General features: G+C 40.5%; 1 protein-coding gene across 1 annotated transcript in view; it reads left to right on the top strand.

The window, feature by feature from the left end:
- The window catches only part of LOC125911786 (aldehyde oxidase 2), an 86,297-nt gene that overhangs the window by 35,179 nt on the left and 34,762 nt on the right, over window positions 1-16,356 (top strand). Inside the window, exons 18-27 of the mRNA XM_049615924.1 lie at window positions 461-630; window positions 1,237-1,351; window positions 2,913-3,035; window positions 4,797-4,893; window positions 5,366-5,490; window positions 6,156-6,289; window positions 8,517-8,604; window positions 11,727-11,813; window positions 12,001-12,192; window positions 14,813-15,040. Of these exons, the coding sequence (XP_049471881.1) occupies window positions 461-630; window positions 1,237-1,351; window positions 2,913-3,035; window positions 4,797-4,893; window positions 5,366-5,490; window positions 6,156-6,289; window positions 8,517-8,604; window positions 11,727-11,813; window positions 12,001-12,192; window positions 14,813-15,040 (1,359 nt within the window). The remainder of the gene's footprint in view (window positions 1-460; window positions 631-1,236; window positions 1,352-2,912; window positions 3,036-4,796; window positions 4,894-5,365; window positions 5,491-6,155; window positions 6,290-8,516; window positions 8,605-11,726; window positions 11,814-12,000; window positions 12,193-14,812; window positions 15,041-16,356) is intronic.

Below are 16,356 nucleotides of genomic sequence, written 5' to 3'. Positions count from 1 at the left end.
CCCAGGCACTACTCAAGTTGACACTCGAGCTTTTAGCTTAGATTTTGGTCCCCCATCCTCTGGAATTATATCACTTTAGACTTCATCATCTTGATCACTTTCTATGTAAACAGTTTGGTCATGGAAAAGGTAAGAAAGCTGGACAAGGAGAACCTCTGAATTCCAGAAGAAAGCAGTACAGGGGCACAACTTGGGAAAAGAAAATGCCAAAAGGAGAGGCTAGGATGCCCTTTCACCTACTTCACAGTTCTGCCAAAAAGTTGGCATTGCTACATAACTGACAGGACAATTCCCCAGTCTAGTTACATCATTGAATTTTTGCACTTATCATCTGACCCACTCCAGTGTTTGTGGTCTGAGGGTGACTGATTTCTCAATCCTGAATCAAGAGTGTTGGTAATCAGCCAGGCCACTTGTGAAGATTTGAATTGTCCAGGGCAACTCTTGTCTCCCTCTGCAGAGTGTGGATTCTCACCAGTCCCTCCAAGATCCAGTTGGACGCCCCATCATGCACCTGTCAGGTCTTAAACATGCTACAGGTGAAGCCATATTTTGTGATGACATCCCTATGGTGGATAGAGAACTTTTCATGGTTTTGGTGACCAGTACAAAAGCCCATGCAAAAATCATGTAAGTAAATGGAAAGCTTTCAAAAAAACTTTTAAAAGCACACCTGTGGATTCCCTCTGAGGAATGTACCTGTTATGCCATGTCCTAAACCCAAAGAACCTAAAATTGAAAGAAGAAAGAAAAGAGCACCATCCCCAGCAGGAGGAAGAGAGGGTATCTTGAAATGACCATTATGAAAGAGAGAACAAAAATAGCAGTTATGGGCTCCTTGCTTCTCTTCTAACCTCATTACACCTCATCTCCCTGCTGTAGCCTCAGTCATGGCTCAAAGGAGTAATTCTGAGTAGGGCTGATACTCAGCTGTTGGTAAAACCCTGAAATACTGCATTTCTGAAGGTCTAATGCCTACTGTCCTAAGCTTCCTAAGAATGTCCCTTGCCACAGCCACACAGCCCCTCCCCCAGGTCCTCTCCTATAGTTAAAGTGTTACCCCTGACCCAACAGGCAGCCTTCTGGACCATATGGCAGGTTAGCTTTTATTGGTCGGGACCTATGCTGGACAGTTGTTATATATTTTTTATTTTCAACCATGTTCTATCCTTTCCTCAGGTCTGGGGCCCTCAAAGCTTGCTGATTTCTACTTCTTAAATATTTCTCTTTTTTCAGATCAATTGGTTTGTCTGAGGCCCTTGAACTACCTGGAGTGGTTGATGTGATAACAGCTGAGGACATTCCAGGCACCAATGGTGCCGAGGATGACAAATTGTTGGCTGTAGATGAGGTACAGAGCATGCTTTCTCAGATGACTTTGTGCAGATAATCACAAAGGTACCACCTCCAGCTGGTTTTCAATCCCGCCCCCCACATTGCGGGACAGAAGTGCCGATTCTTCCAGCTTCTCTCTACACCTAACATCTTTATTCAGACAGACTTAAATCTTCTGGAGTCAGGAAATTACACAGTAAAAGGGAAATAATAAACATACAGAAAAACAAGTTCTAGTTTTCCCACTGTGTGCTCTTGAGTCAATTTACCCTCGTCTAAAGAATAAATGTAGGAACTGACCTGTATCAGGATAGAATATGCTAGAAAGACCTAAAAAGGAGAGTGCAAAAAATACAGCCACTCCCTGTTTTCTGTATTGAACTCTCTCCTTTCCTAAACCAACCCCATGCAGACACACCCCCACCCCACCCCTCACTTACTTTTACACATTCCATTTGTAATAAAGTTGCTTTTCCCACCTTTGACATTTTAATTCAATTCTACAAACATTCACTGAATACTTGCTTTTGGAGCCAGGCTAATTTGGTTCATGTTCCATCTCTACCACTCACTAGCCATGTGCCTTTGGGTATCATTACCTGGAAAATGGGAACAACCACTGCACCAATCCCATGGTGTTGTGGGATCTAAAAGAGTTAATGCACGTAAAATGCTTACAACGGTGTTTGGCACATGAAGGCTTTCAGTAGGTGTTAGCTATTATTGTTACTTCTCAATGAGTCACACAGACTGTTTCTCCTCCAGCCATGAAATGGCTCACTGTTCTTTTGGTTGAACTCCAGATGAAGAGGTCAGTTGTTATTTAAGAGCTATATCATCTGCTCAGGCTGCCATCACAAAATACCACAACCTGGGCCACTTTTGAAAAAGCAGAAATTCATTTTCTCACAATTCTGGTGGCCTATCACCCAAGATCAAGGTTTTGGTTTCTCCTGAGGCCTCTCTTCCTGGTTTGCAGGTGGCTGTCTCCTCACTGTGTCCTCTCATGACTTTTGTCTGAGGATGAGCCTCCCTGGTATCTCTTCCTCTTTTTATAAGGACACAGTCATATTGGATTAGAGCTCCACCCTTATGACCTCATTTAATCTTAATTACCCCACTGAAGGCCCTATCTCCAAATACAGTCACACTGGACATTAAGGCTTCAACATTTGAATTTGGGAAGAAGGAGGGGACACAGTGCAGCTCATAACAGGGATGATATTGTACAAGAAACAATTTCCTTATCTTTAAATTTTAAAATGATAAATGATACCATAAATATGATACATGTGACCCAAGCTTGACAGAGGACACAGCACATTCAGGTCACAACCAATCTCACATCCACTCTGGAGCTTACATTCATTGAGTAAAATGGTCAACAGAATCATCTGTATTCTTTAAATTATTTTTTTAATTAAAACATTTTAAGCCAAGCACATGTTGTTGAATGTGACCTCCAATGTGGCCTTATTGACAAACAATAATAACAAAGATACCAGCCACTGATAAGGGTGAAGTAAGACTATTCCTACTAATATTTTTCTACCTGCTTCATGCATGTACTTCCGCAGGTGCTTTGCGTGGGCCAGATCATCTGTGCTGTGGTTGCAGAGACAGATGTACAGGCAAAGAGAGCAATTGAAAAGATAAAGATCACCTACAAAGATCTGGAGCCCATAATCTTCACCATCAATGTAAGCAGTGCTGGCTGGTTTCTTTCCTGTAAAGTTGTAGAATCAAAAGCACCCTTGTAAATTTCTTAATGCAAGACTAATTCTAATTTTTTCTTGCCACTGGCTTGCCCTGGAAAGATCAGCTTCCTCTGGAAGATATTATTTGTATGAATTGAAATTAGCTTTGGCTCTAAGAAATGACAGGGGTGGCGTGGGGTGGGGTGGAGAAACAAATGAAGAATTGTAGTTTCTTTCTCTTTCACATTCACAAAGTCTAGAAAAGATCAGTCCAGGGCTTATATAGGGTTCTATGTGTCAGGGATCTTGGATCCTTCTATCTAGTCACTGCTTCAAGCATGGTTTCTACCCTCTAGGTCACACTTTGCTCCACAATGGCTGCTGAAGCTTTGGCTATTAAGTTCACATTCCAGACAGCAAAGAGAATGAGGTGATGAAGAAGGGCATATCCCATCCCTTTAAGGACACTTCCCATAATCTCACTGGTTAGCACCTAGTCAGATACCACACCTCAAGGGGAGCTGGGAAATGTAGACTTTATCCCAAGTGACTACATGACCACTAAAAATTGGGGAAGATGATGAGAATGGATATTGAGAACAATCATGTTTTCAAGGTGGGCCTCCAAAACAGTGGGACTTTCATGATGGAATTCCACAGAAATTTCAACTCTTACTTTTGGGTCTAGCTGAAGGAATGCAAATGCTATTACCAAAGCAGAAAGAATGAAGTTAGAATAGAAAATTCAGATGTGGAGTGGGATTTTCAGGTTCTAACTCAATGAAAGGCAAGTTCAGAGTAACTGAGTTGCAAAAAGCTTTCTTATTTGTGCACTTGTAATAGAAAATAAATTTTTTTCAAAGGCCCCAGTGAACCATTTGACATTTTTTAAATGTACCTAAAAGGCACAACTTGCTCAATAGTCAAAGTGTTAAAAAGGTCATGTTTCTTGATCTTTCTAAACCAAATCAATTCTGTTCCAAATTCCCATTTTGCCAAGTTTGCAAGAAGTCCAGACCATTTTTCTTGGCTCAGTATCCCTCCTGGGGTTGTACTAGGATCCTAACATCAGTTTTTGAGATTTCAATCCTAATCCCATTTCCTCAAGGGGGAAATAGTACCCAGAAGAAAAACCAGGAAATATCCTGGGATTCAGAATGGTTAGAGATCTGCAGTTCTCTCAGAATAGGACTGTCCAGAGTCAGCTAAAAATTTCTTTTGTGAATAGAGTATATAACAAAATAGTTATGCATACCAATATTTGTTTACCCATCCATTCATTCATTTATTTAAATGACTGTAGGTATGAGAGGCAGTAAGGGTAGTGGCTAAAAGTACAGTTTCTAGAACCAAACTGCTAGGTTTGAATCCTGGCTGCATCACTTAGGTAAATTCATTAACCTCTTTAAACCATGGTTTCTTCATCTGTAAAATGGGGATAATACTAATAATCACCTGTTCCCTGGAAATCCACACTGAAAATGAGAAATGAGTATTTATCATCATGGGCCATCATAGCATCCCCAGATCTCAATTCTTAACATTTCTCTACTCCTTGTTGGTTTTCCCTGCACTTTAGAAGACATCCTTCAGACACCCATCTTGTCTCTGCCATGAGCCCACTACTCCAGTACTCCCTTGCTTGATGACTCCCTTCATGTGTCCCAGTAGATGGCTATTTTGGGGAGTTTACTGGCCTTTGACTAAGAAACAAAATGTCAATGGAAGAAAAAAAACTTTAATTGGGTTATTCCTATCATTTAGGATGCCATAAAGCACAACTCATTCCTATGCCCTGAAAAAAAACTTGAACAAGGAAACATTGAGGAGGCATTTGAAAAAGTCGATCAAATTGTTGAAGGTAAGCAATTCAGGATATTTAATAGAATCTTTGCATGATTCTGTTCCAAAGCAGACACTGAGAGCATGTGATTTCCTAAGAAAGGGCATCCTCTAAAGACTCAGCACTTTGCCAAATTTCTCTTATATCTCCTCCTCTCAAATTGTGAGTGTGGGTGTGGGGGTATTATGTGTGTTGCCTTTAGAGGTGGGGGGCAGGGAGCAACAGAATAAATAGAAGAAAAATCCTTAGCACTTTGATTAGTTAAGGACAGAGGAATGGAGCCAGACCCTTCCAACTTGTTATACAAAACTATGGTATCTGAAACAGATTGCCTTTAGTTGCCACAGAACAAATGCCTGATCCATCAATTCCTTGTTCAGAACAAATCCAGACTGGTCAGTCCACATCTTACTTGCTTTGGAATTCCTCAACATGGTAGTTTCCAATCAACACACACTCTCAGGAATTTCCCTTTGCTTGCACTTAACAGGAGAGGTCCATGTTGGAGGCCAGGAACATTTCTACATGGAAACACAAAGAGTGATTGTTATTCCAAAGGCAGAGGACAAAGAACTGGACATTTATGTATCAACACAGGATCCAGCCCACGTGCAGGTGAGGTCCAGGATCGCCCTTACCTTCCCAACTTCCTAATTTCGTCATGGCCCTCAATCCCCATAGGCTCACAGTTGGTAGCCATTTTTCCTGTAGAAACTTGATGTCCAAATATTGGACATCAGTGGAACAGCTAAGATACCAGAATTCTTTATTTTTTTTCTGGTCTTGTCAAGTAAGTATAAGAACAGCTGAGGTGAAGGGGATTCAGAGCACACTTATCCTGGTGATAGCCAGGAGTAAGTAGCCTTTGGAGTAAACACATCACTTTACAGTACATTTTCATTATCCGAGTCTCAAAGTGCTCTAGGTTTTAGCTGCAAACATCTTCTTTACTAACTTGTCAGGAGTTTGCTGATTTTCACTTTGTTGGAACATACATCTAGGCATTTGGCTAGGATTCCAGCTCTGACAGGAATCTAGGACTCTGACAGTTTCCTTTCTGGAAAATACTATTTTTCTGCTAGAAAGGCTGTCCTGTAAGATTGATGATGTTTATGAATTCAACAGAGCTCTCTGCAACACAGATTTACATTATCTTAGTTTGGGTTTTGTTTTTGTTTTTGTGTTCTGACAGTAGGTGTGGATGAATATTGCTGTGATGTTTCAGGCAACAAAAGGCTTCTTTGTCATTTCTTGTAAAACTTTTTCATTATCTTTCACAGAAAACAGTGTCCTCTACTTTAAATATCCCCATCAACAGGATCACCTGTCATGTCAAGCGGGTGGGTGGAGGTTTTGGCGGAAAAGTAGGAAGACCAGCTGTATTTGGGGCTATTGCTGCTGTGGGTGCTATCAAGTAAGTGCACTTGGGGATACAAGAGGGTGTAAAACGTACAGAGCTAAGGGCAAATCTGTGGACTGAGAGTGACTTGACTGCTGTCATAACTACCTGAGTGTCGTTGGGCAACTCAGGCTCCTGTCTCTTTTTCTTTATAATTATAGATATAATCTCACCTTCCTAGATTGATTGGAAAAGTCAAATGCACCTAGGACTTGAAACAGGCTATAAAAAAGAAAAGTGATATTATTAGTTAAACAGCTCCAAGGCTGAGGCTGCCCTGTCCCTGAGCTTCAGGAAAGGTGACCTATTTAGGGGTGGGGCAAGTCTCCTGCCTAAGTGGAATGCCAAGGGGGAGGCTCCTCCCCCACTTTCCCTTCCTACTCTAGCTGCAGTCAGGGTGGCATGAGGAAAGAAAGGCTCCCACCCTCTGCCTCTCTGCACCTGAAGTGCTGGCTAGTCAACGTTTGCTTAATGATAGATGATATCCTCAAAGAGAGTTCCCAGGCTAACTCAACCAGAAGGCTTGCTCCTTTGCTATTCATGTTGTTCAAGTTGCTGGCTTTTCTGTTTCTTGTTCATTTTCTATGGCTGTTTCTTGGTAGTTACAAAGTATTGTCAGAGCCCCAATCAGCCTGCAAAGTTCAAAGGTCCTGCTTCCTTTGACAAATTCTGTGTAGTTCAAAGCTAGGTCCTAAAGCACTCAGATGTGTGTCTCATTCTGCAATGAGAGACAGGAAATCACAAGATCTGAATCCCATCTCCACTTCTTTCCATAATGAACGTCTCTATTCACACCTACCAAGTACCCAGAAGGGTTAATCGGTTCATCATACTCCCAACAGGCTTTGTGCCTTTAAGACTTCTCAAGCATTACTGCACAGAAGAATCATCTGGTGAGCATTTAAGTCCCAGTGCCTAGGCTGTCCCATCCAATTCGGGCATCAGTATAGTTTAAAACTAACCCACTAGTTCCACTGTGCAGCCAAATGTGGCAACCAGTGCCTTAAGCTACAACCCCACCTTAGCACACATCTGGCATGCATTAAGTAGTCCCCAGAGTAGTGTTCCCAGACTGGTGATAATAAGAGTCTCCTAGGGATGCCTGAGTGGCTCAGTCAGTTGAACGTCCTGGGCTCGTGATCTCATGGTTTGTGAGTTCAAGTCCAGCCTGCAGCTTGCTGCTGTCAGAACAGAGCTTACTTCGGATCCTCTGTCCCCCTCTCTCTCTGCCTCTCTCTCTGCCTCTCTCTCTCTCTCTCTCAAATAATAATAATAATAATAATAATAATAATAAATGCCTCCTATGCTTGTAGAAATTCCTGCCTCCCCACCCCAGACCCACTGAATCAGAAGCACCAGAGAGTAGACACAGAAACTTTACATTTAACTGATGCTCCAGGTATTCGTTACCATTAAAAAAAAAAAAAAAAAAAAAAAAAACAGGAAACCTTGTGCCAGAATTGTAGTTTTCAACATGTACCTGAAAGTACCTCATAAGAATCACTGAGAAAAATGCCAATTCTGGGGCCCCTCCCTACATGTACGGAATGAGAGTCCTAGTGCTAAGGCTCAGGAAACTGCATTTTTGTCAGCATGCCAGACTATTCTTCTACACTCCAAAGTATGGGAACTACTGCCCTGGAGATACAGAAAGGCTGAAGCTCCTAGCTACCCAAGGGCCCAACTTGTCCAGCATAAAAGCATTCCTGGGTGAAAATGAAAATGCTAACCCAGCATCCTAAAGACAAGTACTTGGCCTTGTTTTTACAGGTGTGTTAAGTATGCATTTATCTATTCACATTCTTTCAACTTTGTAACTCATGGTGGGGATATGCAAAGTGGCTGGATCTGAGTAAGCATGAAATCTGAAGCCTTAAGAACACAAGTTAACTGGCATGTGACATTAATCACTTTAGCTAGGTCTCCAACTATTGAGTTATAGGCTACAGAAACAGTAGTAGTTTAGTCATATATTAATTCAGACCAGTGCCTAGCTTATTGTATGCACTCAGGGAATATATATGGGATGGATGGATGGTTAAATGAATGGCTGGATAAATGGGTGGGAGAATGCATGCAGGGTGGATGGGCAGAAAGGTAGATAGATGGATGGTTGGGTAGATAATTAAGTGAGGGGTTGAATAAATAGGTGGGTGGGTGCTAGATGGGTAGATGGATGAATAGGGGAATGGATGAATGGGTGAGTGGAATGGGTAGAGAATCCAAGATTTGTTTTCTTTAGAACTGGTCGTCCCATTCGTCTTGTTCTTGATCGTGAAGATGATATGTTAATAACTGGGGGAAGACACCCATTATTTGGAAAATATAAAGTGAGTATTAAACTTGAAACTATTAAAATACCTCATTTTAAGAGACTCTTAAATACAGAGAACAAACTGAGGGTTGCTGGAGGGGTTTTGGGTAAGGGGATGGGCTAAATGGACAAGGGGCATTAAGGAGGACACTTGTTGGGATGAACACTGATTGTTATATGTAAGTGATGAATCACTAAATTCTATTCCTGAAATCATTATTACAATATATGTTAACTAACTTTGATGTAAATCATAAATAAAATAACAATAAGAAAAAGATTTTAAAAATACCTCATTTTATTTTGGTGGTTTTTATCATTTTCTATTATTTTGATTTTGCTAAATTCTAAAAACAAACAATAATCTTATCTAAAATATTAAATGAAAAAAATAATAAAAATAAATAAAATAAAATATTAAATGAGTGGGACACCTGGGTGGCTCAGTAGGTTAAGCATCTGACTCTAGGTTTCGACTCAGGTCATGATCTCATGGTTCGTGAGATAGAGTCCCACATCAGGCTCTGCTACTTGGGATTCTCTCTCTCCCTTTCTCCCTCTCTCTCTACCCCTCTCCTGCTCACACGCTCTCTCTCACTCTCTCTCAAACATTTGAATTCTCACAAATTTTATGAGGAACTTTTAATACATCTAGTATAGACTGGATGATAAAAATACAATTTCAAATGATAAAAACATTAATGAAGGAATAAGATTTTTGTTAGTGGTTCCCCAAAGACAAAAAATGAAAGAAGCTACAAACATTTGTTATACCAAAACTTCTTGACTATTAAAATATTTTGCATTTGAAATGTTTGGAAACAATTTTACCATTTTAACTACATAATCATTTTTACAAGTGTTTCGGCCAAATTGTTATGAAAGTGTTACAAAAGTTCCTTGCAAATGGGAAAAAAAGTATCCATTAACAATGAAATAATTTTAAATTGTTTCAAACCACGCTCATTGCATTTTATACAACTATGGCATAAATACCATTAAAAACACTGCTGACATTTGAGGTGCCTGGGTGGCTCAGGTGGTTGAGCATTGGACTCTTGATTTTGGCTCAGGTCATGATCCCAGGGTTGCTAGATCAATCCCCATGTAGGGCTCCACACTGAGTATGGAGCCTGCTTAAGATTCTCTCTCTCTGTCCCTCTGCCCTTTTCTTGCTCTCTCTCTCTCTCAAAAAATAAAAATAATAAAATAATAAAAAAAATTCTGTTAACATCTAGTTGACAACAATAGTACTTTCCAAATCTGTGACTGAGTTTTTAGGATAGTTCTAATGTAATGTTTCTATTCAAATGTGTTCTATCTGGGAATTATTTATAGTGTATGTATAGCTAGATTTTCTACCTGAGGTTGTCATAGCCTTAGATTACTAAATTATTATGTTTCCTGGATTACAAATCCATACCACAGCACCATTTAATTTCTTCCATTGGCATTAGTAATTTTTATAATTAGAGAGAAAAGGAACACAGTTGGCCATTAAAATTTTTATTTGCCTTCAAATGCAAAGAAATGAATATTCACAACTGTTGTTATCTTCTAGTACCAAGAACAATGTAGAGCCACATTCTGGGACTGAGGCAGTTTGTGTTGTTATGGTGGTTGTTGAGTTCTTTGGTTTTGGCCCATTATAAATCAGGCTTTATTTATGTTACAGTTGTAAGACTGTTTTAGTACTAGTACTTATTTAGAAGGTTCTAGATGTTGAATATTTTGGTAATTATGGTAATATAAAATATGACTAAAATGAGGAAAATATACTTTGGAAAATCCAAGTTTTATTTTATTTTTAGAGAAATATAATTTTACTTTCAATGTAGTAATATATGTGTGTGTGATGTGTGTGTATGTAGATGGATGGAAGGATGGATGGATGGATGGATGGATAGATAGAGATCCTCATTCAAACCTAGCTAACACAGTTTTGCTCAGTTTTTCAGAGCTATTTATAAATTAGCATAATAGATGTTTGTGTGTGAATAAGTTCTTCCAAAATTCTTAAAAATTTTAAACAGTTTAATAGTCTAAGAGCTATTCTGCTTAGCAATTGTTTCTTCATGAAAAGTAAAAGGTAAACTTCAGCCTAGCATTTGTCAAAATTACCGTGAATTCTGAATTTGTGGATTTTCCTGCATGTGCTCAGGTTTGTTATCCAGTATTTCCATAGGTGATAGTAACCAAAAAGCTGTGCCCATTTTCAGAAAGGCAAAGGGACCAGGGCCAATCCTTTTCTGGTAGAACTACAACAGTCTTTTCAGTCTGTGCTGTGCAGACCAACTAGTCTAGGCGGGTGGGAAGAGAATGACAACTTCAGAAAAATACAGAGTGCTTCTGTGAGTCCCAAAAAGAACAGCATAACTAGTTCACATTTGTTACATCCTTAACCAATCACAAAGCACTTCCTCAGCTCCCTAAAATGGGAGCAGTCATTCTCCTATCCATTCCCCAGCATCTGCTTCTGAGATGCACTGTGATTCATTCCCACACACTCTGGAATTACAGAGACTTTTCCACAAGGGGGAGAAACCGCAGACTAAATTCGAAGGAAAACTAGTAAAAAGTGAAGGAGAATCTGCCAGAAATAAGGAAGAAGAGGGTAGCAATTATATACCAGGAGGCAAGCAAGGACTTTGGAATTCCACACTGACTGCAAAGCCGGGAAATCACATGTTGAAAGGAAAGGCTCAGCAAAATCCAGATCAGAGGAGGTCTTTATCAGCCAAGCACTGAAAATCAAGGGGATAGCCAGGTGTGGCACACCACCAAGCAAACAGGAGCAGAGTCTGTCTTCAATCCCACCCAGTAGTGGAGCTGGGCTGTGACTTGAACTTGGCATGTTAATTTTTTTTTTTTTAATTTTTTTTTTCAACGTTTTTATTTATTTTTGGGACAGAGAGAGACAGAGCATGAACGGGGGAGGGGCAGAGAGAGAGGGAGACACAGAATCGGAAACAGGCTCCAGGCTCCGAGCCATCAGCCCAGAGCCTGACGCGGGGCTCGAACTCACGGACCGCGAGATCGTGACCTGGCTGAAGTCGGACGCTTAACCGACTGTGCCACCCAGGCGCCCCGGCATGTTAATTTTAAACAGATCATAAAATGTCCATCATCTGGTGACAGGTGGGATTCATGAACAACGGGCGAATCAAAGCTCTAGACATTGAGTGTTTCATTAATGGAGGATGCACACTGGATGACTCTGAGCAGGTATGTGCATCAGAAACTAGCACCATCCCTAATCATGAATAGAACGCAGAATTTCTAGGTGAGTCTTTATGGAGCATGTTTCTTAAGTACTTATCAAGTTCCACAAGCAGTTAGACTGTACTTGACTTTTACAAAAAAAAAAAAAAAAGCAATGCCTGATATATATTAATATCTCCTTTTACTTTAGGTAACAGAATTTCTTATATTAAAGCTGGAAAATGCATATAAAATCCGCAACCTTAGATTCCGGGGCCGGGCATGCATGACAAATTTACCATCCAATACGGCCTTTCGCGGATTTGGCTTCCCACAAGGAACCCTGATAACAGAATCTTGCATCACAGCTGTGGCAGCCAAATGTGGCCTTCTGCCAGAAGAGGTAAGGTTGTAATCAAGCTCGTAATCAAGGTTAGTGAAGAATCAGACGAGGTAGGGAACCATAGAAAGAAAAACCATAGAAGAACCACTCAAATTAGTCCTGGTTCAGAATTCAATATAAATTAAGTGCTACCTGAAGGAAATGACTCCACTATCTTCCTACCTCCCTATGCAAAAAGCTTTCTGGTTCTTTCTTTTTTCTAATTTGTACAAAAATAATTACTTTTTGTTTTTAAAGTTTATTTTATTTATTTTGAGGGAGAGGGAGAGAGAGAATCCCAAGCAGACTCTGCACTGTCAGCATGAGCCCAACCCGGGGTCCAAAAAGTGGGGGCACCTAGGGGTGCCTGGGTGGCTCAGTCGTTAAACATCTGACTTAAGCACAGGTCATGATCTCGTGGTTTGTGGGTCCAAGCCCCGCGTCGGGCTCTGTGCTGACAGCTCAGAGCCTGGAGCCTGCTTCGGATTCTGTGTCTCCCTCTCTCTCTGACCCATCCACCACTCATGCTCTGTCTCTCTCTCTCTCAAAAATAAATAAACATTTAAAAGATTTTTTTTTAAATGGGGCACCTGGGTGGCACAGTTGGTTGAACATCTGACTCTTGATCTCGGCTCAGGTCATGATCTCATGGTTCGTGAATTCTAGTCCTACATTAGGCTCTGTGCTGATGGTGCCGAGCCTGCTTGGGATTCTGTCTCTCCCTCTCCCTCTCTCCCTGCCCCTCCCCTGCTTATGTTCTCTCTCTCTCAAAATAAGTAAATAAAATTTAAAAACTAAAGAAAAAAAAACTTTTAAAAAAGAATAAAGTAAATAAGTAAAGTAAAAAGTGAATGTTCCCTTCTTCATTCCATCATCCCTATTAGTCAAGGACAACCATTGTTAATGGTTCTGTTTATTTTTCCAGCCCTCTGTATTCATACACACATACATAAACAAACATAAATATTTATATATAATATATATGTACATAGACAGTTATCTACCAAAATGAGACTATGATAAACATATTATTCTGCACCTTACTTTTTCTGCTTGACAGTAGGCCATGACCATCTTCCTGTGTCAGCAGAATGATCCACTTCATTCTTTTTCATAACTGAATAGTATTATGTAACATGGACTTACCGTGATTTATTTAGGCACCCCACTATTGATATACATTTATGTTGTCACCCATTTTTGGCTATTGAAATGATGTTGCAAGAAACATCTTGGTACACATGTACCAAAATATAGATGTATTTTTGCTCCATTGTATATATCTTTAGGATAAATTTATTGAAAACTTTTAAGAGATACACTGCCAAAAGAATGTCCTCTAAAAATATTATTTTGTACAGTATCCTAGAAGGTGCACAGTATATACAGGATGCTAAGCCAGAAAGAGGCAGCCACTGGCAATTGAGATAATTATTAATAACACTTTTTTGCCCCTCACACATTTCAAGTAGACCCCAGCCTACATTTTATGCTTCTTTTTCATTTCCCCAATATAGTCCATCTGCTCCAGAAAGCACTCTCTATATAATGCCCTTTGAACCCCTTTGCCACTAAGTTCAACAGAGAGGACGACTGGGTTTGTGATTATCAGGGTACTTCTACACACAAGAGAACACCTACATATTGTACAAGGAAGACAATAGTTATCCTCAGAGAAGTCACATAAAGTGTTCTATGGGTACAAAGGAGGAAGACATCACTTTGGCTTGAGGGGAGGAGAGTCAGGAAGAACTTTCCAGAGAAGATGACATTTCAGATAGGCCTTAAAGAATAATAGGCACAGATAATGGGAAGGTAATCCAGGCAAATGCAACAACTTGAACAAGGAAAGGCAACGTCTTTGTGGTTCAGTTTCCTTATCTATACAATGAGGACAATATGACTCACTACATAGATTTCTGCAAGAATCAAATGAGTTAGCACTTCGTTTTCATAAACTGGATTGTATTTGTTTTCATAAACTGAATAGTATTTGTTTTCATAAACTGGATAGTATTATTCTAATGTTACCGTTGATAATAATAATTCTTTTATTGTTACTAGAGTGAAATGCGGATAATGAAAATTTCCTGAGCACATCTCAGTAGGCTTCCTTCCTTGTCAAGTCTTGCAGGCTTCTAGGACATAGAACACACCCATATTCAAATACATTTTTAAAAAGATTTGACCACACCTTCCAAAGTCAATCAGAAGGCTTAGAAAAGACCTGCTATTTGTTATTAGCTGCAATGCAATTCCTCTCTTTCAGAACAAATCTTCAGTTATGACAACAAATCCTTGCTTTTATATACAATCTACCAACTCTTCTTCATCCTCTGAACATTGTAGGAAAAAAAGGAATATCTGCTTTTTTTCAGCCCCTCCTTCCTACTGCCCTTCAGGGGCCAATTACTACCCCTAACCTCAGGTAGGGAGAAGCCCTGACTGGTACATTGAAGAAGAGATGATAAATAACCCCCATTAGTTTTGCAAAACCACATGCTGTTCAAAGAAAGAAGATACACCCTGTCTTCCCCCCACCAAAGGTTGTTCTTTTTAATGGGGAAGCTTTTCAAGTATCTATTTTGCAGTCAGTTTCTATCTTACCATAACTATTGACTCAGCTTCTCACCCATTTCAGATTAGGGAGAAAAACATGTACAAAACAGTTGATAAAACCATCTACAAACAAGCATTCAGCCCTGAGACCCTGATAAGATGTTGGAATGAGTGTCTGGACAAGTCTTCCTTTCATAGCAGAAGAATGCAAGTGGAAGAGTTTAACAAGAAGAATTATTGGAAGAAGAAAGGCATTGCAATTATCCCCATGAAGTTTTCAGTCGGCTTTGCTGCAACAAGCTATCATCAGGTAAAGCTTTTATATGTGGAAAATAACCCTCATGTCAGATGCACTGCTACCCCAATCAGCTCTTGCTGATTTTGGGAGAGTGTCATATGTCCCAGGCACTGAGCCCCTCCCTCCCTCAGCACCTGGGAGAAATGTACAGAACTCTCCTGAGCAGCCCCCTCTCTGCAAGCACATTCAACACAGTGCAGTAGAAAAATGTCTCAGTGGCAGAAAATGGCATCAGCAAGCCTGAGAACTGCCCCAGCATAACTGCCAAGACCATGACCATCACCTCACCCAACCCTGAATCATCCCTATTCTAAAGGGAACAAGAGCCTACAAGGCCCATTGTGTTGAGGGCTCTGAGCCCAGGGTTATGGCTTAGGCAGGAAGGAGGCCTCTCCTGGTCTGTGCCCCCAGATATCTCAGTTCTCCTCAATGCCCCCAAGTCTAGGCAGAGAAGTCACTGCATGTTGCCCTGACCAGCTGGCTGTTTTGAGCCACTTCTCCCAGGAATATGTGTCATTTCTGATGGGGAAATAGGGAAGTGTGGTCCAAAAATCCTTCCAGGTAGGTTTGCAAAAGGAAGAGGCAGGTCATTCAGAGGCCCTCTCCAGAAGGTGAGGAGGAAAGGTGGCAAATAGATGAGACCATTAAATAACACAAGACTGGTACAGACAAGTCTTCCCAGCAATCCCAATGGGTCAAATATGGGAAACTGTCTAGAAAACTGGGAAATGTTGCCTCCCATTATTTTCCACCAGAAGCAGAGACTCTGCAACTGAAGAGATCTTATATGCATTAGATCTAAATCTAAATCTAAAAATGCACTAGATCTCCCTTGTGTGTATACCATTGAAAGCATATTTCCATTTACATCCAACTACTAGCAGCCAATAGACACACACACATGCACACACCACAAAAGCTGCCCTGTCCAAGGAAATCCTTCTTAGGGAATAAAGAAGTTGCCCCCAAACCCTAATTAACTGGAGTCAGGTGGACCTGAGAAATCGTTGCCCTGCCACTTACTAGCTGAGTGATATCAAGCAAATTATTTAACCTCTTTGAGCCTCAGCTTCCTTAACTATATAATGAGAATAATAATCCTTTCTCTTAGGATTGATAAGGATTCAAAAAGCTAATAAATATAAAGCACTTGGCAGGGTTCCTGAAACACTGTGTAGTTATTCTAGGCAGCCCATGCCTCTCCCTCAGGAGATCTCAGGCACACCTCTCAGGACTGGGGCTCCTCCAGCAGGTAGGATGAGACTCCCTGGCCTCCTGAGTCACAGTCCTGTTCAGGTCCAGCATGCCCATTCTCTACAGAGGTGCAG

The sequence above is a fragment of the Panthera uncia genome (genome assembly GCF_023721935.1).
Source record: "Panthera uncia isolate 11264 chromosome C1 unlocalized genomic scaffold, Puncia_PCG_1.0 HiC_scaffold_3, whole genome shotgun sequence".
Classification (NCBI taxonomy): Eukaryota; Metazoa; Chordata; class Mammalia; order Carnivora; family Felidae; genus Panthera; species Panthera uncia.
The sequence above is the reverse complement of the archived record's forward strand: the minus strand, read 5'-3'. Positions and strand labels throughout refer to the sequence as shown.